The sequence below is a fragment of the Sinohyriopsis cumingii genome, chromosome 7 (assembly GCF_028554795.1).
Source record: "Sinohyriopsis cumingii isolate HCF-2022 chromosome 7, ASM2855479v2, whole genome shotgun sequence".
NCBI lineage: Eukaryota > Metazoa > Mollusca > Bivalvia > Unionida > Unionidae > Sinohyriopsis > Sinohyriopsis cumingii.
The window spans coordinates 89,066,523-89,089,393 of NC_142967.1; the positions used below are offsets into that span (position 1 = coordinate 89,066,523).

General features: G+C 34.9%; 2 protein-coding genes across 5 annotated transcripts in view; one reads left to right on the forward strand and one right to left on the reverse strand.

Annotated features, from left to right (window-relative positions):
* Positions 1-14,379, reverse strand: part of LOC149795677 (GPI-anchor transamidase component PIGS-like) — a 105,747-nt gene extending 91,368 nt beyond the window's left edge. Inside the window, exon 1 of one of the 2 annotated variants that reach the window (XM_089965527.1) lies at positions 14,349-14,379. In XM_089965527.1, coding sequence (XP_089821653.1) covers positions 14,349-14,364 — 16 coding nt within the window. In that variant the 5' untranslated portion in view covers positions 14,365-14,379. Of the gene's footprint in view, positions 1-4,078; positions 4,161-14,348 lie in introns of those variants that run through there. The other variant, XM_089965526.1, reaches the window with a different exon arrangement.
* Positions 4,483-22,871, forward strand: part of LOC149795678 (sperm flagella and cilia-associated protein 1-like) — a 90,180-nt gene continuing 71,791 nt past the window's right edge. For all 3 annotated transcript variants that reach the window (XM_089965528.1, XM_089965530.1, XM_089965529.1), the window contains exon 1: positions 4,483-4,804. In XM_089965528.1, the coding sequence (XP_089821654.1) occupies positions 4,645-4,804 (160 nt within the window). In that variant the 5' untranslated portion in view covers positions 4,483-4,644. The remainder of the gene's footprint in view (positions 4,805-22,871) is intronic.

Genomic DNA, 22,871 nt, shown 5'->3' on the forward strand with positions numbered 1-22,871 from the left:
GAGGTCAGCAATGCTTGTGGCATGTTGATTACATCCAACTTGAAAATTTACATAAATGGGAGGTCAGCAATGCTTGTGGCATGTTGATTACATCCAACTTGAAAATTTACATAAAAGGGAGGTCAGCAATGCTTGTGGCATGTTGATTACATCCAACTTGAAAATTTACATAAAAGGGAGGTCAGCCATGCTTGTGGCATGTTGATTACATCCAGCTTGAAAATTTACATAAATGGGAGGTCAGCAATGCTTGTGGCATGTTGATTACATCCAACTTGAAAATTTACATAAAAGGGAGGTCAGCAATGCTTGTGGCATGTTGATTACATCCAGCTTGAAAATTTACATAAAAGGGAGGTCAGCAATGCTTTTGGCATGTTGATTACATCCAACTTGAAAATTTACATAAAAGGTAGGTCAGCCATGCTTGTGGCATGTTGATTACATCCAACTGAAAATTTACATAAAAGGGAGGCCAGCAATGCTTGTGGCATGTTGATTACATCCAACTGAAAATTTACATAAAAGGGAGGTCAGCCATGCTTGTAGCATGTTGATCACATCCAGCTTGAAAATTTACATAAATGAGAGGTCAGCAATGCTTGTGGCATGTTGATTACATCCAACTTGAAAATTTACATAAATGGGAGGTCAGCAATCTTTGTAGCATGTTGATTACATCCAACTGAAAATTTACATAAATGGGAAGTCAGTTATGCTTGTGGCATGCCATCAAAGAGTTATCCATCATGGGCAGGGGTGATGTTATAAATGGTGGATCCAATAAAAGAACATGCAAAAAAAAAAATCTCATTAGGTACAGTCAGTACCAGGAACGTGTTCTGAAAATTGGATCCGAGGTCACACCTGTTTCCCTAGCAGGTCCATGGCACATGCCAATTTTATTATGTTCCGTGAGAAACATGTAATGTTTTGCCACATATACAATTTAAGTACTTTATGTCTCATGCAGTAAATAAACTAGTTGCTGGTTATTGTTTTACTCTGTACTTCAGCAAACAATAACTACCAATCAGACTGAATGTAACATATTTCACTGAGTGACAGATCGGAAGTGTAACCTTCATATTTGATACAAGAGGTGAAGCAACAAAGAAAACAGAAAATAAATGTGGCTATTAAATGATCAGTAAGGTATTTCAATCAAATCTGAAATGTCTTCATTATGTTAATAATGTGGCTGAACATGCTGATGGGACAAAATAACCATCATGGAATTGGGGGGGGAGCAATATTTCAAACCACACAAATTAGACACCTTGTGTTTGCTAGTTTGTAGAAGGTGAGTGGGTATTGTCAATACTTTGATATTGACATAAATAAGAGCATGTTCCTGCTATGGCTCTCTCAGGCAAATTTTCTCCCTTATTGACGACAAAATATACCATCTGGCAATCTTTTTGGCGACAACATTTCTGGCTGTTAAAAAATTTATATATAGACTTGGGTTTGGAATTGAGAAATTCAAATGCACCATGACAGGAAGCTGCAAAATTGGATATAAAATTGCACTGGAATCTATTGTTACATAAACAAATCCTTTGTTCATATTGACAAACGACCTTGCACGGTGTTGTTATATCATAATCCGCTTCTGCTGATGCCTGGTTTTAGTACTCTGTGCTGTAATACAACCCATATAGTCAAGCTACGTGACTAGCTACAATCGAGCAAATTGGGAATGGGAATGACTACAATCTACCAGACGATGACAAATGTTTTTTCCTTTTTGAAACGTGTACCAGAAAAAAATATTGCTGAAACTTCAAAGAAAACTGATTACCTTTAAAGCATTGATCATTCTGTATATATATATAAAAAATTCTGTCTCCATCAATGTTTTACAATTATTTGATGTTGCTGCATCAATAACAAATAGGCATTTGTTTGGTCCTTAAAAGAGCGCCTTTAGTGGTGCCTTCAATAACACATGAACTTTCGTCAAAGCAGCCAAAGATCTTTGATCAAAGAAAAAGGCAACAAACTTAAATAAAAACATTGTTACATTTTTCAAGGTAAATGGAATATATTTATGTGCCTTGAAATCCTGTTTGCAAAAAAAGAGTTCATGTTTACAATCGCTACCAATGGTAGTTTCAAACCCAAATTAAAGTTCCAATATTTTGAAAAAATAGATATCTGCCATTGAGTTTAATGAAGGTGGGGTATCCTGCAAGAATGTTATACTTTTTAATTTGTTCACAGTTTCATTCCCTATGAATGAATAGCTTCATCCCATTGGTACCCTCAGCATCATGGTAGTTGTCTCTGACTGACCAAAATCTAGGCCTATTTAAACACATGTAGCATATAAACAGCTATACAGCCAGGTGCTACTAGGATAATGAATATCAGAGTGAATTGTTTATGGAAACATGTTTGTTGACAATGGGATATAGATCAAATGAGGACTACCGTTTTTTTATATATATGTTTTAGTTGTGTTTTCTGACGGGATTTGACTGATACGTTAATTTTCCAACATATCATGATTGAATACTCAAATTCATGGATTTTTCATATGCATGTACATTATTTAACACTTTGTGGAGTGTACTACACAAATGTAAGTTGTCAATATACAAGTGTATTTCAGCCTAGTTGTCTTCATTTAATCAACATTTCCATTTTTATTTCTCTGCATAAAATCCTAGGCACTGACAACTGCTCATCTCTTAAAAATTACACTTGTATGCATAATTTCAATTTATTTTCAGCCCCCCCCCCCATACTTATCTAAACATCTGCTTATGTCCACAATATTACCTTGGTCCCAAGGATGTTGAAATAAATGGATTATACTGTATTATGAAAATGGTGAAAAATTTTTTTAAATTGGAGACAAAATATTGAGTTTGGCAATTTTGGGGTGACAACTTTATTAAAGACAGCGCCATCCCTGCCAGCAGATAAGAAAAAATGAAAATTTCCATGCACTTGTAGTGTGCAATTTCACAACTGAAAACATGCATAACACATTCAAAAGCATCAAAACATGTATGAAAAGATTAACTATTATTAGGCAAACAAATGTTTCCAGTTGGCCAGCTGTCCATGTTTCTTATTGCTTACCCTAGCACTTTTTTCCCCATTGTTAAAAAAGAAAAGACTAAATTATTTTTTTTGTTTTTTTTTTAAATACCTGATTATAAAACCAGTGCAATTGGAAACACACATAATTTGTTTGCCTTATCATTTATTAACTTGAAAATTGTTCATTTATGTACATAAATATAGCTATTATATAGAAGTACTGTATTATATCCATTGATACCCCTTCTTTATTTATGTACATAAATATAGCTATTATACAGAAGTACTCTATTATATCTGCTGATACCCCTTCTTTCAGCATGTATAAAACCATTTTCCAATCTAACGACAGTTCTGAAAAAGCTTTGGGATCTCTTGCAAGTTCTTGAGCTAGCCTTATAAATTTTAGGCCAATGCACAGAGGCAAGCAATGTTCTGCAATAAAGGACAGCTCAAAGCTTCCTGGTGAGATTTTCAAACTTGAATGTTAATGAATTTTGATGGAATATTAGTTGTGGTCACACTTTTAGGAGCCAGCCCAATGCACCTGCAGTGAGGTGGACGTTGCCATTTGCACAGATTAAAATGGCTGATAAACCGCCTGAGGCTTAAATTTAGGGGAGGGGAATAGCTTAACTGTACACTGGCCAGGTTATGTTGTTGTGATGGCATCGACACACTTCAATACTCGAGACACACCATTTCTTGAGGGGATGTGGTGGTAGCCGAAGTTGTAACTCACATGCTGCGATGAATGGGGAGTGAGGTAGTCCTACATGTAAGACATTGACTCTGATATTTATGTTTTGGGCGTCGAAAACAAAACCAACATGTGCTATGTCTTACATTGTAGGACTAGGAGTGAGGCAGAAGATGTGATGGGTGGGAGTATCATAAATTTATCAAGTTTGCAATAATAAAAGAAATGAATCAAACATGCTCCATATCTTGATATTTTACAGAAAAGATAAAAAATCCTAAAATTGATTGGACTTGTCTGCTATTAAATGAAATTAGACAAGACCTTCCTCTGTAGGTAACACCATAGTCGTCGGTCGGTCCTTTAAAAGACAGTCTCAACTATAAATATGACTTGACTGGTTTTCTGTTTCGTTACAGGATTTACTGAAAAACGCATCTCGCAGTAAACATACAATAAAATCGAAATGACAAAAGCCAATTAGATTTGAATTATCCAGTCTTTCATAATTTAGATTTATTATAATTTATTCTGAACACATGCATTTTTAATTGCAAAAAAATGCTACTGTGTGACCCTTTTCCATTATCTAAATCATTTTGGTTCGTTTGATGCTCCTAAAATATGAAGAAAATAGTACAACTGTAACCAGACGACAATAAAGCTTCTTCCGTTTTAACCTTTCCGCGTCGTGCACATGCATTTATTATCACGGTGATATATGACAAATCTAGTGAGCCTGTGGCAAGGTACCAACGTTGCACAGCGCTTGAGAGGAAAACTTAAAAGTAATTGAATTAATCGATTTAGTAGCGTTTGTCATTATTGACAAGTGAAAACTAATATTTGCAATTGGTTTGCTGGCCGTAAATGAAGAACTTGTATCGAAAATGGAAACAGTCACAGTGCGAAAACAGTTGAACGGAATAACTAAGGTAGATATGGAAGAGTATTTTGACGATGTTGAAGTAGAGAATTTATATCATTGGATTGACAGGATTCCACTTTCAAGACCTAAAAAGGAAATAAGGAAAGATTTTTCGGACGCTGGTAAGTTGCTGCTACAGTGTTAAACAATCTATGTCACACAAACAGAAGTAAGCCTTAGTAACCACGTTATAACGGGTTACCAGAAACACCGAAATACACGCCGAAATACACATATTTTAACCATAATATTTATGGAGATAAATGTATTGTATTTTGTGGGTGGGTGTGAATAATGATAAAACAGCAAAATAACAATTGATTTTAGTGATCTTTTTAATAGGAATTATTTATATTTTTTATTTGTAGCCCCATTCTTGTAATGAAGTCACTTGGTGTTACTTGACTAAACAGCTTTTATCTCGTTGTTTTGTACCTCTGTTGTGTCTTTATTTACTGTAAATACACATTCTCACAATAGATTCGCATTTTATGATACCTGTCTAGATGAGTAAAATCAAGTATGATAGTGTCATCATTACGTGGATTGCACCAGAAATTGGTAAAAAGTCAATAATTTTTATCAAAACAACTTAGTCAAAGTTGTTTTTGCTTATTATTATTATTATTATTAAAACAATTACAAATAATAATACCAGGGTGTACACTAACATATACACCAAAAATAATAATTGTGTATTTCAGTTTTTGATCATATTTATGTGTTTCTATTAACCACATTTAATTGAATTCAGAACCCATTTTCATGCCTCATACTCCCAGGTTTACATTAGATAGCAAATAATAAGGAAAGGACAACATAACTATTCTTATGCTTTATTGTTGGTTGCAAAAGGCAATTTTAACAGCATCTGGTACTGCATTCAAAAATGAAAATGAAATATCCTCCAAATATACTAGCTGCCATGTATTGCTTATCGTGTGCTGAACAATGAAGATAAACATCACAAACCAAACTTCCTATTAATTCATCATTTAGTTACTTTAAATATGACTTGATTTTTACAGCACCACATATTTAAATATTTATATTAAATTCCATTCAGATACTTTACATTTGCGTTAGTATTTCTCACTGATGCCAAAGTGACGTGAAATATTGTCATGCTTTTATTCAAGATAAGAATGCCTTCAGATAAAAAATTTAAATAACTAAATAATAATAGTAATAATAATAATAATAATAATGCTTTATTTATCAGAGGAAACTCAAATGAAACTCAATTAATACAAAATTATCCTCCATTGAGGCCCTCACTACAATCTACTTATGTGCCTTATATACATTTTTTAAAACAAGTTGAAAATGACTACAGTCATTTCTTATTTTGCACATTGTTGATGCATTTATTTTTGAATGCACTGATAGAATTTGATTGTTTTACATTATAAGTCAAGCTGATCCAGACAGGAACCCTGTAAATTAAAATTTTTGAGTCTTCATGAATTGCTGCATTTTAGGTTTTGATAGCAAGAGATTGACAGCTTAACATAACATAGTGCATACCTAATTTCTATTTGGATGATATTGTCATAGAATTCTAGTTTGAGCCATGTATACTAAACTGCTTACTGCAATTTGTTCTCTTATATATTTCCATCCCACTTAATCTTTTTTGAACAGCTTACAGGAGGCGAATGAAAAGGTTTATCTGGCATGTCTGTATTTATACCTACTGCTCTTTTTGTAATTTTAACATTTTATAGTTTTGTCTGAAGCAATATCTCCATACATTAAAGTAAAAATCTTGCAGTGTTTGAAAATAAGCATTAAAAGAGGAATTTCTAACATCAGGAGGGAGGTATTTCTTAGTTTTGATGATTAGTACTTTGTAAGAAGAAAACAATTTATGTCATTAACAAGTAAAACAGTAAGCCCCACTAAAGAAAAATATGAGCATGAATGCCAAGAAGTTTATGATTAGAAACATTCTTGGTGGTTGTATACTTAAGATTTAAATTAAGGTGTTTCTGGTTTATGTGAGCCTGTTTCAGAGTTTTAGTTATTAGCTTTCACATATTTTTGTATCATTTAGAAGCATTTTATTATTCTTGTTCAATACTCTTCAGATTTTCATTTAACATGGTTTGGATGGTATCCAAAGATGGAACTTGAAGCATGTACAATAATATGTGATCTGCAGACAAGTCTGTATTTGAGTTTTTGGCACATGTAGTAAGTGAAAGGTCATTAATAAAGATTTAAAATAACAATGGACACAATACTGATCCTTTACACCAACCTTAGCAACAGAAGAAGAATTTGTGCTACCTATACATACAGCCTTCTGTGTTGAAGATAAGAATTTGAGCTGTTATGATATTGTCCTATAGTAGATATAGTATTGCAATTTTGAGATAAGGATATTGTGGTTTACTAAATCAAATGCCTTTTAAGATTCAGGTCAACAACACCTATAATCAGGTCAACAACACCTATAATCAGGTCAACAACACCTATAATCAGGTCAACAACACCTGCATCTCACTGTTGTTAATAAATCAGACACGACAAACTTGAATAAGACCTTGCTATTCTTGAGAGAGAAAAAAGAGAAATTTTAATTCAGTGTCAAGACTGTAGCTTTTCATATCTCTACATCCAGGCATGCAAGATTATATATATATATTTATCAGTGTATTCATACAGTGTACAGTATGATGTTTATCAGTGTATTCATACAGTGTACAGTATAATGTATTGTGTTTTTATTTTCCATAAATGTGGAATAGTTAGTTAGAACTAACAAGGACTGGTTGTATACTACATATGAAATAAAATTCACTTTCTTCTTTTATATATTCATTATTAGTAATAATTTACATAAGTGAAGGACTTTTAAGTTTCCTCCTGAACAGTTACATGTATATAGATGTTTATTAACTTTTAATACTTTGAGCTATTATGTTCTTGTTTGCTGTCTTACTGAGACCATTTTCTCATATTACTTACTGCATGTAAAATGCTTTACACTTCAAACTCAGAAATGCATAAATCACATTTTAGAATTACAGTAAATGTCCTGTTTCATTTTAAGCATTTTACTATTTTTAGATGGAATTGGGTTACAGTATAACCTTATTTTGCATTTACTTGAACCACATTTAGTTACTCAGCCTCTGTTTCAATTAAGTGAATTTGAGACCTGACAAGAATTTGTTTAAAACGTTTTGCTTGGCTCTTGCGATTAATAATTTTCTTTCTTTCCAACACATTCCTCATTTGTTGACTATGAGAAAGAAATTGTTTACATGCTCGTTTATATTTACATAAACACTTTCCCTTGGTGATAAATTAGCAGCAGTAGATGATGCTAAATGTCTTAGTGTAGAATTTAGTTACATTTTGAATTGGAACCACCATATCTCAAGAATAACAACAACGGTCAGTGGTACACAAACTCATGGATATTCCCTTAAATCCTTACATAAGACAACTGTTATGCTGTACAAAATGGTACACAAACTCATGGATATTCCCTTAAATCCTTACATAAGACAACTGTCATGCTGTACAAAATGGTACACAAACTCATGGATATTCCCTTAAATCCTTACATAAGACAACTGTCATGCTGTACAAAATGGTACACAAACTCATGGATATTCCCTTAAATCCTTACATAAGACAACTGTCATGCTGTACAAAATGGTACACAAACTCATGGATGTTCCCTTAAATCCTTACATAAGACAACTGTCATGCTGTACAAAATGGTACACAAACTCGAGGATATTCCCTTAAATCCTTACACAAGACAATTTTCATGCTGTACAAAATTGTATGCAAACCTGTGGATATTCCCTATCCCCTTACATATGGCAACTGTCATGCTGTACAAAATTGTACACCAACCTGTGGATATTCCCTTTCCAACTTACATATGGCAACTGTCATGCTGTACAAAATTGTACACCAACCTGTGGATATTCCCTTTCCAACTTAATATGGCAACTGTCATGCTGTACAAAATTGTACACAAACCTGTGGATATTCCCTTTCCTCCTTACATAGGGCAACTGTCATGCTGTACAAAATTGTACACAAACCTGTATGTATCCCCTTACATATTTACATATTGTGGATATTCCCTTTCCCCTTGCATAATATGGATATTCCCTTCCCCCCCTTACATACTGTGGATATACCCTTTCCCCCTTACATACTGTGGATATTCCCTTTGCCCCTTACATACTGTGGATATCCCCTATCCCCCTAACATACTGTGGATATTCCCTTTCCCACTTACATACTGTGCATATTCCCTTTCCCCCTTACATATGGCATCTGTCATGCTGTACAAAATCAGTGTTTCCCTTTACCCTCATCTGCGCTTCAGAGACCCCCAAATTTGTTATTTTACCCTCAGTTTTGATACCAAAGTTTGTTTTTTGCTCATTCTGACCCCCAGTTTTGAGACCAAGAAGACTTTTGACTCTCAGCCTTGCACCCCTAGGGGATACACTGAAAATGGTACATAAACCAGTGGATATTCCCTTTCCCCCTTACGTGTGGCAACTGTCATGCTGTACAAAATTGTACACCAGTTGGTGGATATCCCCCTTACATATGGCAACTGGATTCAGGTGATGGCTTGTTATTATAAATCCTCCATTCTTACTCTGACCATTGTACAGTGGAACATTAACTTCCAAAAAATATCACAGTACAGTGGAACAAACTCCCACAAAACATCACTGTACATTGGAACAAACGCCCACAAAATATCACTGTACAGTGTTACATTAACTCCCACAAAATATCACTGTACATTGGGACAAACTCCCACAAAAATGTCACTGTACATTGGAACAGACTCCTACAAAATATCACTGTACAGTGGAACAAACTCCTACAAAATATCACTGTACAGTGTTACATAACTCCCACAAAATATCACTCTACAGTGGAACAAATTCCCACAAAATATCACTGTACATTGGAACAAATGCCAACAAAATATCACTGTACAGTGGAACATTAACTCCCACAAAATATCAGTGCAAAGTAGAACAAACTCCCACAAAATATCACAGTACAATGGAACACACTCCCACAAAATATCACTGTACAGTGAAACAAACTCACAAAACATCACTGTACAGTGGAACATTAACTCCCACAAAATATCACTGTACAGTGGAACAAGCACCCACAAAATATCACCATCTTGCCTAAACTATATACCTTCAGATCAGCAGGTTACACAGTTGATCATTTTTACCTGGGAAACATTTTATTTTTACCCAAGTGTTTTTCTTCCCTAATGTTAGCAACCCTGCAAAAACAAATACTGGACAATATGTCAGCTGTTTTAACACTATGAGTGCCTTGATCATTAAAGGATCAGTTTAAATGCATACTGTTTACATTAAAGAAGAGAAGAGTGATTGCTGGAATCCATAAAGCCAAAGTAATTTCATTGTTCATGCTTCAGGCTGGTCACATTATTACATTATTGGATGCAGTACTATGTATCATTATATGTGCTAAATATTAGGATTTTTTCAAGAATTTAAGTAATTTATAGCAAATTGTTTTAATTAAAATCAATATTATTTTTCCTTTTGTGAATTAAATCCTCTATACATTCTAGCGATGATTGTTGAATCAGATTTACGTAAATGATTTCTTAAGTAAATGCAGTCAATTTTATATATAGACATAGCACACATAAGCACATTTTTTATTACTGAAAATTATCCAGGATGTTTAAAGTTCACATTGTTTTCAAATAGAAAATGAAACCAATAATTAAACTCCAGCAAGTTTGTTGGTAATGGGCTGTTATGTTTATCAGAACATTTTATAACTTTTTTGTCTAATTGCATGTTATGTGATCTGAATTAGTTAAAATTGGTATAACTCAAGAAATTCATTATCAAGTGTTGTGACTCTTTCATCTGCATAACTAAGAAAGCTGGTTTACCTAACAAGCGTAGGTGTTTAGAGTTCCTTTAGTATAGAGAGGAGATGCAATGGCTTATAATGGAGTTAGCATGCTGCATTCACCATAAGAAGGTGCAGGTTTGAATCCTCTTTTAATCCTTCGGTATGTCATGATCAAGATTTATGTTGACAGGTAGTGATAACTTTGTTGACCCAACTTTTAAAATATCAAATACCTATGCTTTCATTTCCAGTTCATTGCATACTAACAAATGTTCAATAAGCAAACAATGGCAACATGATTCTTAAGGACTGGCTGGTTTCCTTGGCTGTTTTTATTGGTGTGTTTATTTTCAAGGTTGCAAACTGTAATTTGATATTAAAATATTTGTTGCATTTTACAGCATCTTTATTTTCTTCTCTGATAGTGATATCTTGCCCCATATACTCTGTATATAAAGTGACCTTTACCATTACACCTAAAATGGGTGGTTAAATCATTGGAGGGTCACTGTTTTTTAATGATTACACTGTCAACTTCTAACCATTAACATAGAAGACAAATATGGCTCAAAATAGCAATTTTATTTCTACATAAACTAATGCAATGCTAGAAAGAAAAAAAAAGATAAATGCAAAACTTGACATAATATTACCATGGTAACAGCTGATAAACTGATTTCTTTGCCATTAAAATGTGTTTGTAAGCAGATGAAATTTAAGGGCAAAATTTCACTGTGATCAGGAATATGACTGGTAACCAGTATTCTTGTAATACTGAAAAGTCACATTTTGAGAACATATGGTAACTTCTTTATTCACAAAAAAACTTTGTCTAGTTTCTTTTGTGTTACAAGTATTTATATAAACTTAACAGTTACTTGATAAAATGAAGTAAAACTTAACAACCCTGCATGATCTTATAGAGATGAATAGTTGACCTTTCATTGTTGCTATGTACCTAGTGTAGAAAGCTTGTAGGTAATACTGCTGTTGGAGTGTCAAATCCTTGTTGACCATTCAGCAGTGGCAATATGGATTTCTTACAGGACTAAGTGGTTTTTAATATCACTTACTTGGGTTTGTGGATCAGGGCCAATACAATCAGAAATGTCAGCATTAACCAAGTACACGCAGTGTTTAACAGTAGGAGAGAAAGTTTCTGGCAGGCATACATTAGTACAGCTGTAACTAGTAACTCATTGACTCATGGATATTGTTTTCATTTTTACCTGAAATGGGGGTAAGAAACACATTTTGGGGGTTACTTCTGAATGCATCCAAACACACCTGTTTCAGAGAGATTTTCATTCAGCTAGATGCTAAATAAAAGATGTTGGTTTTGATTTGCTTTTTCCCCTTGCGCATGTGAAGAATGGTGAAAATTAGACATTTTGGTGTTTGCATATTGGGCCCAAAATGTTCATGTCCTGACCCATTTTTACTTCAAATCTCAAACCTATCCTGCCTTTGGCAAAGGTTCTTCTGTTTGTGTGTAGCTTGGATTTGCCTGCTGTAGATTTAAGGCCAAAAAGGTACATCTGTCTGTGTGTAGTTTGGATTTGTCTGCTTTAGATGTAAGGCCAAAAAGGTACATCTGTCTGTGTGTAGTTTGGATTTGTCTGCTTTAGATCTAAGGCCAAAAAGGTACATCTGTCTGTGTGTAGTTTGGATTTGTCTGCTTTAAATGTAAGGCCAAAAAGGTACATCTCTGTGTGTAGTTTGGATTTGTCTGCTTTAGATGTAAGGCCAAAAAGGTACATCTGTCTGTGTGTAGTTTGGATTTGTCTGCTTTAGATGTAAGGCCAAAAAGGTACATCTGTCTGTGTGTAGTTTGGATTTGTCTGCTTTAGATGTAAGGCCCTAAAGGTACATCTGTCCATGTGTAGTTTGGATTTGTCTGCTTTAGATTTAAGGCCAGAAAGGTACATCTGTCTGTGTGTAGTTTGGATTTGTCTGCTTTAGATGTAAGGCCAAAAAGGTACATCTTTCTGTGTGTAGTTTGGATTTGTCTGCTTTAGATTTAAGGCCCTAAAGGTACATCTGTCTGTGTGTAGTTTGGATTTGTCTGCTTTAGATGTAAGGCCAAAAAGGTACATCTTTCTGTGTGTAGTTTGGATTTGTCTGCTTTAGATCTAAGGCCAAAAAGGTACATCTGTCTGTGTGTAGTTTGGATTTGTCTGCTTTAAATGTAAGGCCAAAAAGGTACATCTCTGTGTGTAGTTTGGATTTGTCTGCTTTAGATGTAAGGCCAAAAAGGTACATCTGTCTGTGTGTAGTTTGGATTTGTCTGCTTTAGATGTAAGGCCCTAAAGGTACATCTGTCCGTGTGTAGTTTGGATTTGTCTGCTTTAGATTTAAGGCCAGAAAGGTACATCTGTCTGTGTGTAGTTTGGATTTGTCTGCTTTAGATGTAAGGCCAAAAAGGTACATCTGTCTATGTGTAGTTTGGATTTGTCTGCTTTAGATCTAAGGCCAAAAAGTCCATACACAGACTCTGGTTCAAAAGCATGCAGTTTTTTAGGTTAAAAAAATCATGTTTCAAAAATTAGGTTTCTTTGCTGCATTTTGTTAATACCAGTATAATATCAGTATTGTTTGGTATCTACGATATCTTTCTCTTTTTCTGTAATACCACCCACTTTGGTGTATCATAAATGATTTTCACATTACATAGCTTGGAAGTAGGGTACAGCCTCATGACATATAAATGTAGAAGATAATGAGTTAATTATTTATCACAAAGCTTTCATTGGAAATTTGAAGCGCATATATTTGTATATTTGTGTGATAATATGACCATTCATTTCCTCCTGAATCAATCCAAAGATTCTGTATTTGGAAAACTATTTTGCATTATACAATTTTTTTAACTAAAACCTGAAGCTCAAAATTTATTTATTTTTACAATTTCTTTGAGACTGAATCACCCACTCAACACACTGGGGAAGGGGGTTGAATCTGAGTTTCAATCCCCTCTCCACCCCACCCTTTTTCAGTCTATAGAGCCTAATCTATTTTTGGCATTATCATAACTTTACACACATCGAATAGCCTCATTAATGCCATATGTATACAGCTGAATTCTGCTAACAACTTTTTTAAACAAAATTTATTTTTGTCCATGAAATATTATTATTGCTGCTACACAATCTGCAGTCTGATGTCTGTTATGTTTTTTCATGACGGTATAGATTGTGTAATATTCAAGATTTAGGCTGCACTGCATTTCATTGAGAAAATTAGGGATTTGTAACAAAGTAGGTCAAATTAAACTAATTTTGATTTGGTGTTGTGGGACTTATCAGCAACATCTAACTGTGGATGTCAAAGTGTCAGAGATACGGGATAAAAAATGCTTAAGTGGTCTAGTTTTCTTGCAGCATATTGTAAGGATTCTAAACTGCTTACACATACAAGATTTATTGGGTGGCTGATTATATGTGTCCATGATGATCATGCATGCCTGAATGACTACATTTGTGACAAATTTTCTGTTTCTTACCGAAAATAGGTTACCATAACCAAGGTACAGAATGTAGAAACACAGAAAATATGTCCACATTACTGTCAAGTTTGAAGGATGTAGGTCATATTGTCTTAAACGGGTCAGTGATGGCTACCCAAATGAAAGAATGAATGACACTAACATACAGTCATACAAATATGCAAAATTTAGTATCCCTTCCATTTAGGAATAACAAGCTTAATCTCCATTAATCATCACTTGCAAGAATTAGAAATAACATTTCTTACCCTCAGGTGTCATCATTCCTACATCAATTCATCCTTCTGTCTTCCTAGTCCAGGCTGTAACTCTTTGTCTGTTGACAGTGAGACCAATGTCCTTTGTCTGGTTTACTATTGGCACTTTGAGTGAATTATTGGATACATCCTAACTTGGAGATGATAGTATTATAGCATCATGGGGTGAATGTTTCATGCAGATCTAAATTTAATTGTTGTGAATTACTTTTCAAGATTTATTTAACATAAAATCACAGTCATATGTGGTTTAGTGGTTAGTGTGTCAGACATGTGACTGACAGGATGTAAGTTTGAATCCTACTATTGAATCAACCCAGGTTGTCTACCACACAGTGTATCTATCCTTGGTCAAGGCATTTAACTTCAACTCTTTGAGCACTAAATAACCTATTTGTGTTACTGTGCCATAAACCACCTGAACCAAAGCATAAACATCATAATTATTCTTTGTCGTAACATCATAATTATTCTTTGTCGTAACATCATAACACTGGTCAACAGTGAAATCATTACTGACTTGAAAAGGCCCTAATCTGTAGTATTTTGGTGTGCCGAACACGAATATAACCGTGAAAAATTTGTATTGGCTCTCGTTTTGAAGATATTCATATACCTAATTTTCTATGTTTCACTGTGTAAATTTCTCCAGTAGGACTGCAGCAACATCCGGAATAATGATGTAACATTGCATAATACCATCATGCTCACATCATCCACAGTTGATTGCATCATTTTCTGATGCAATGCAATACTAATGCCATGCGGCTGCTGAAGTAAGTTGACGTCCGCAGTGTACTATACATGTGTAGGCCTATTATACTAATGCCAGGCGGCTGCTGAAGCTGACGTAAGCAGTGTACTATATAAAGCCCAATCAGATAGGTTCAGCATTTAAAATATTTTAGACGTTGTGCGAGACAGTTCAAGCTACTGTTACATAAAACTTATTATTTTATCCATTTACGTACAATAAAGAACAGTAATGCCTCGAAAGTGTGTTAATACCGCGGACAATTTTTGCTATATTTGTGGGGAAGTGACATTTGCCAACCAGAAGAAAAGTATCAATTCTCAAGTGAAGAAGGCATATCATCTTTACTTCGGATGCAAGGTTGGTGACCAAGACAAGCCTTGGGCTCCGCATATATGCTGTGCTACATGTACAACACAGCTTTCACAGTGGTTGAATTGCAAAAGGTCATCAATGCCGTTTGCAGTCCCAATGGTGTGGAGAGAGCCAAGCAACCACCTAAATGACTGTTACTTCTGCTTGGTTCCTCCTCTTTCCGGCGGAATAACGAAGCGAAAGAAGTCGAGAATAGTCTACCCAAACATTCCGTCTGCATTGAGACCAGTTCCACATGGTGAGGGACTTCCTATTCCAGAACCTCCAGCAGAATATTCTCTTGATTCATCTGACGAAGACAAAGGTGAGTCGACCTGTTCTTCTCCTGGTCCATCAGCATGCAGTGATCCAGATTTTCACTGTGGTGCATCATCAACCCCACACAGAATAACACAGGAAGAACTAAATGACCTGATTCGTGATTTGGACTTATCAAAGAACAAGGCAGAATTGCTAGGATCAAGACTCCAACAATGGAATCTTCTAGAAGAAGATGTCACAATTACTGCATATCGAAAGCGCCACCAGCAATTGGAGCCTTTCTTCAGAAAGGAAAGTAATCTGATATTCTGTTCCGATATTGAAGGCCTCATGAATGCTTTAAAAATCACTCATGACCCACAAGAATGGAGACTATTTGTGGACTCTTCGAAACTGAGTCTCAAGGCTGTGCTTTTGCACAATGGAAACATTCTTCCATCTATTCCAGTAGCGTATGCTGTCCACATGAAAGAGACATACGATAACTTAAGGCAGCTACTGAATTCCATTGAGTATAACAAGTACAGCTGGCACCTCTGTGGTGATTTGAAGGTAGTTGCCCTTTTAATGGGACTGCAGCAAGGATATACAAAATACATGTGTTTCTTATGCGAGTGGGATAGCCGAGCAAGGGAAATGCACTACATGAGGAAGGAATGGACTCACAGGCAGAATGTAGCCATTGGAGAGAAGAATATCCAACACCCAGCTCTGGTTGAGGCTCAGAAAATCTTGCTACCACCCCTTCACATCAAACTAGGTTTGATGAAGAACTTCGTGAAAGCCATTGACCGGACTTTGCCAGCATTCCGATACCTGCATGAAAAATTCCCTCGACTCAGCGAAGCAAAGATTAAAGAGGGAGTTTTTGTGGGTCCTCAGATTCGAGAGCTTTTCAAAGATGACCGGTTCAACAACTTGCTGGAAGGTGACGCGAAACAAGCATGGAATGCTTTTCGCCTAGTTTCTACAAACTTCCTCGGAAATGTTAGGGCAGAAAACTATAAGGAACTAGTAGAAGACATGTTGATGAAGTATAAGAAACTTGGCTGCAATATGTCTCTAAAGATTCACTTCCTTCATTCCCATTTGGATTTCTTTCCTAGCAACTGTGGTATTGTTAGTGATGAACACGGCGAACGTTTTCATCAAGATATCGCAACAATGGAACAAAGATACCAGGGAAAATGGTCCACTACAATGCTGGCTGACTACTGCTGGACACTCCTCAGAGATGCTCCCGAACAGCTGTACAAGAGACAGGCGAAGAAATCTAAGATGTAGTCAATGACTTGATTTTTTATAGGTAGGCTATTACAGTTGACCTTTTACTATTGGAATGCATTTCGTTATGTAAACATTAATTTCTTGCAGATTACAAAAAAACTAGAGCCAATTTTGCAATTTGACTGTCATATTCGTGTTCAGCACATAAAAATTGATAAGAATTGACTAATTTTATTTCAGTAACATGACTTTTGTAAAAATTTGTTGTCCAGTGTAATTATTCTTTGTCATAACATTATAATTATTCTTTGTCGTAAGATTTTTTTACAGTGATAACTTTTATTGAATGTTTGCAATTTAGTTCAGATAAAAGTTAATAATAATAATAATAATAATGTTAGTAATAATAATAATAATGATAGCCATAATAATAATAATGGCAATACTACTACTACTACTAATAATAATAATAATAATGATCATAATAATAATATCATTATAATAATATTAATAATTATAATAATGTCATTATTATTTTAAGAGGGTGACTCAGTTATCAAGTACTAATCTATCTTGAGGCCTTCTATTGTGTACAACATTAAAAAAATATATAAATGCCATATTCACACCTAAATATCATATAAATGCCATGTTCACATCTAAATATCATATAAATGCCATGTTCACACCTAAATATCATATAAATGCCATGTTCACACCTAAATATCATATAAATGCCATGTTCACACCTAAATATGCACAAAATACATACACAACACACATTATTACCTGTGTTTACACACTTGAACTGATAATATCATGACATACAAAGATAAGCATGTGACATTTTACACACAGATTTACATTGATATACCACAGGAAGTGTTGGACAGTGTGTATTGAACTGTTATATTTCTTCCAAGCATTATCTTCCTTTCATGAAAGGATTGTGTAGTTTGAGCACATTTCATTTCCTTTGGGAATCTGAATATTATTTCATGAAAAGGCACCAGATTACTGACAGCTTCTTTATTTTGGATTTGGCAATTTGTAGTTATTTGAAACAGTGGACCTCACATAAGGAATTTATATATACAACAATAGCAACAATAAATTAACCTTTGAAAGTAATGCACAACCAAAAGTGATTGAGCCATAGAAAACAATAAGTAATTATTAATATGTACAAAGAAAGGGGCAAGCATTATTGATGTTGTTAAACTGAGCTAGGTGCTTGAATATAAACTATCTGAACATAAAAATAATAGATAAGTAATGGTAACCTAATATATTTCCTTCAAGAGAGTATGTGTATTTAGTCTAATTTTTAGTAAGACGCTAAGGATGTCAACACAATCATGTAATGTATGAGTGAAATGTACGTCATTTTCTGAAAGATTTTAATAAAAACTTTGCTTCAGTGAAACCATATAAGTGGCAAAGTTGACAAACCAGTTTGAATTTAGTCTTAATTCTAACTTTCATAATTGTTGTATTTTCTAAGTGCCAGGATATAGTTACTATGTAATTGAACTATTATTTCCTTGAATGGGTTGAAAATCCTTGACAGAATCTAGCTATTAATACCACACCTATATATTTATGAGCAGGTGTGATTAATGCATAACCTAACCTCCATAGCAACAGGAAGTGCTGTGACTCTTTGGAATAGCACAGAAAGATACTTGTATGGATTATGACCTCTCTGCACAGGAAATTGCCACTTGGCATCCTCATCAATCTTATGGTACATACGTATACCCAACAATGATGCAAAAGATGGTTTTGGGAAACACAGTTGCTAGACCCCAGTTGCATTTGATTTTGTGACCTCTGGCCCCAGAAGCCATTGTGCTAAATGCAAAGCCACCATTTCCCACATTTTTCAGTTCTGTTTATGTAATATCAATCAAGTCCAAAAGAAATCGGTTCAGAAACATTCTAGAATGCATCAAGTACAATCTCTCATGCCAGCTCCTATTTTGTCACAAACCGAGTGTACTTTTTTCGATTTAATTATATAGTAGCCTGTCACTATGAGACACAGAAAGGATCATAAAGGTATTCTTTGTAGGCAGGTGTCCTTTATATAGAGTTTTATTATTGAAGTAAAATTAGGATGAGAGATTTGTCAATTATGAGCATGTTCCTTTATATGCAAGTGTCCACTAAGGCATACTTCACTGTATTTTAATTTTAGGTAGGTTTCCTGTTAGGAATAGTATTTGCTACTACTGTTATTGAATAGAATTTAGTAAGTGAAATCATTATTTTTTCTGTCTTTGTTAATTCATTCAATAGCTGTTCAAGTGAAGATTTTCTTGATCTATCTTCACAGTCATTATGTACATTTCTTGTTTGCTGTCTAATGTGAAGTATGTTGGCATGTTTCCAGTGGAACCTTGAAACATACTTACAGGTAAATTGGCAGGTCTGTAGTGTAGGTAATTTAATTACCATAGGCGTAGCTGTGAAAGTTTATCAACAATGGAACACAAATATGACCCTTGAATGCTTAAAGAATTAAAAAAATTAACACTTTATGTACAGATATGCATCAAACTACTTCAGTGTTTTTTTTGAAAGATGTTTAACACATAACTTAACCTGGTTAGAAAGGGAAAGTTTCAGCCAATCAGGGTCATTGTTCAAAAGAAATGAAATAATGGTGGCTGAAGCATTAGGCCATGGATTTAATTTACAGAATCAAGACAGGCAAGTAGTATGTTCTGGAAGGACTTTATTTTCATGTTACCAGTACATCATCACGTCAATGACTATTCAGTGCCAAGGCAATGGAAGTAAAGTGTTTTGCCCCAAGACACACCCGGCAATTAACCCAGTCTGGTCCATTTAGGATTTAAACCTGTGACCTTTGTGGTGGCACTCTGCTACTTAGTCACAGGGACACACCGTGGCAGCTTATAGGTTGGTCCAGGTAGGATTTGAACCTGTGACCTTTCAGTTGTGAGACTGGCCCAGTTCTACTGAGCCACTGGGACACTGTGTAGGATTTGGATCAGTGTTGTTTTGGTTGTGAGTCTGACTGAGCCACATGAACACCATGTCACCTAACTTAAACTGGTTTGTGTGGGATTTAAACACAGAACCTATCCCTTTAGAGGGCCGCACAGGAGAATAGTCCTTGACTAATATGTCATCCTCTATAAATAAAGCATTATTATTATTATTATTATTATCAATATTATTATCATTATTGAGTTCAGCACACAACTACTGAGTTGTTGTTGTTGTAGGGTTTAACGCCATTTTTCAGCACACAATAGGCTATACATGGCGGCCAGTAATAATGGTGGAGGAAGAACCCAGGAAAACCCCAGAAAGAACCACCAACCCTCGAGAAGCTACTGGCAAGCTTTCTCACATACCCACATTGGCCGAATCTGAGACTCAAACCTACACAGACCGAGCAACTACTGAGTTAATTAACTCTAGAATATCTCATTCATTGAGCTGAAGTTTATTAGAAAACCAATTTAATTGTAACCACTTACAAATCTATAAGACCTTGACAGAAAGCTGTAATGTACCATATTTGCACGTGTATAAGATGAGGCCAACTTTTAATAACATAGACCCATTTCTGCCATATCATTATTTGCTGGCAGATCAGGATCTAAACACTTGTAATTCAAACTCAACAGTGTAAACCCTAATCTGTGGGTGCATTACATATCTTCACTGTTTGTACAAGTTAATATAGAGTAGGTCCTTGACAATGCAGGTAATGGTGTTATTAGATCAAGCCACTTTGTTATGTAGGATTATAAATTACCCATACACTGAAGGACTTTCACAGTGAATCAGTCAAAAATGTCAAGATCATCCATGAACTCTGTTGATGGTATAGTAAATATCAGTCATCCGACAAATTTAAATTATAATTGGAATGAACTGTGTATGAAATAAGTACAAGATTTTTCTTTGTCATATCTGTGACTGTATTTACTAGCTACAACCCCACACAACTGCCAGATCACCCATGGTGTAACATGCTAGCTTTGTCCACTTTAAATCTTCAGTAAAACCACAGCATAGACCCTGATCTGCCAGCACATTATTTCATGGATGATTAGTGAGTATTCATTACAGGTGATCAAATTTGATGCATACTGTATTTATGTTACATTATAACAGAAAGGTGAGAAAGTAAATCTGTTAAAGAATGATGAGTACAGTCAAATGGATCATGTACAAGGTATCCAACACTTAAACGACCCAATGTTATGCCATGCAGAATAATTATGAAAGTGAATGAAGTCTGTTATGGAAATTTCACAAAAGTAATTTAAGTTTCAAATAACAAATTCATGTCCTGTTCTTGTTGTAACAAACTGAATCTAAATCCTAATTCATACTCATACTATGGGAATTCTTGTATGCAGTACTACAGCCCACTAAAGTTGTAGGTTGAAAAAAACATTTATCATGAATTGAATTTGACAAGTTAATGCTTGTGATTTCTTCATCCATTTCAACATCCTAATACATGTACATGTACGATACCATGCATTTATAATAATAAGTTTTACAAAAAATATATACATGAATTATACACATATATTATTAATTTTGTCAATGTTAGCACTGTTACATATTCAAAATGAATGAAATGTAAGAAAGATTATAATAATATTTTTAATTTAATGAAGATTTCAGTTATGCAAAGAAGAAAGAATACAGTTATCAAGATATGGAGCTGACATCAGTATTGTCATGTTTCACATTTTTCAATAAAAATACAAGAGTCATCATGGTGATGACATGTCTGATGACTTATGTCAAGATAGAAAATGCACTGTAGTTCACTCTCAAAATTGATACTAATTCTATATCCCTATGATCCTCAGTTGATATCCTACTCATGTTGCACTTTGTTTCCATGGTAACATAGCAAAAAATGAATATGGAAACTTCTAAGCATTAAAAGGCATAGCTGTGCAATTTGCTTGTCATGTATTCCAAGTTTGGTTCAAATACTTTGAATGGTTTTAGAGTTTATCTGTGGAAATGAAAATATTTTCACACAGACGTACATAGTGATAGTTATATTCACCCGCCATATTTTAAAAACTAAAGTCAGGTCAGAATATAATGAAAGTTACGGTGTTTAGTCATACAACCAAGTGTAAAAAGAGTAAACAGTGTCTGTCAGTTATCACCTAAAGCCCAGGTGTAAAAAGAGTAAACAGTGTCTGTCAATTGTCACCTAAAGTCCAGGTGTAAAAAGAATAAACAGTCTGTCAGTTGTCACCTAAAGCCCAGGTGTAAAAAGAGTAAACACAGTCTGTCAGTTGTCACCTAAAGACCAGGTGAAAAAGAGTAAACACAGTCTGTCAGTTGTCACCTAAAGCCCAGGTGTAAAAAGAGCAAACACAGTCTGTCAGTTGTCACCTTAAGCCCAGGTGGATAATTGTTGTTAGTAAAAAGTTCATTCCAGTCGTGATTTCTTCGGTTTGGAAGCATAGACCCTTATTGCCACTGCTCTGGTGGCCTAGTGGTTAGAGCATCTGCCTCAGATATGGGAGGTCGTAGGTTCAAACCCTGGACAAGTAATACCAAAGACTGATAAGAATGGTACTAACAGCTGCCTTGCTAGGCACGCAGCATTAAGAGGTTAGTGTTAGGACTGATCGGCCTGGTGTCAGGATAATGTAGCTGGGTGGGACATCGTGACATGCTAAATGTCTGCGGCATGATGCCCTAGTGCTAGACATCTCTATAAACTGCCACACTACAGACATCAAAGCGACATGACTGAAATTTTCTTAAAGCTACGTTAAAAATGCAAATCACACACACACACACACACCATTATTGCCTAGTATATTACACAAGAGCAAATCAATGCCTGTATCCTTTTGCAGTTGTGTTCA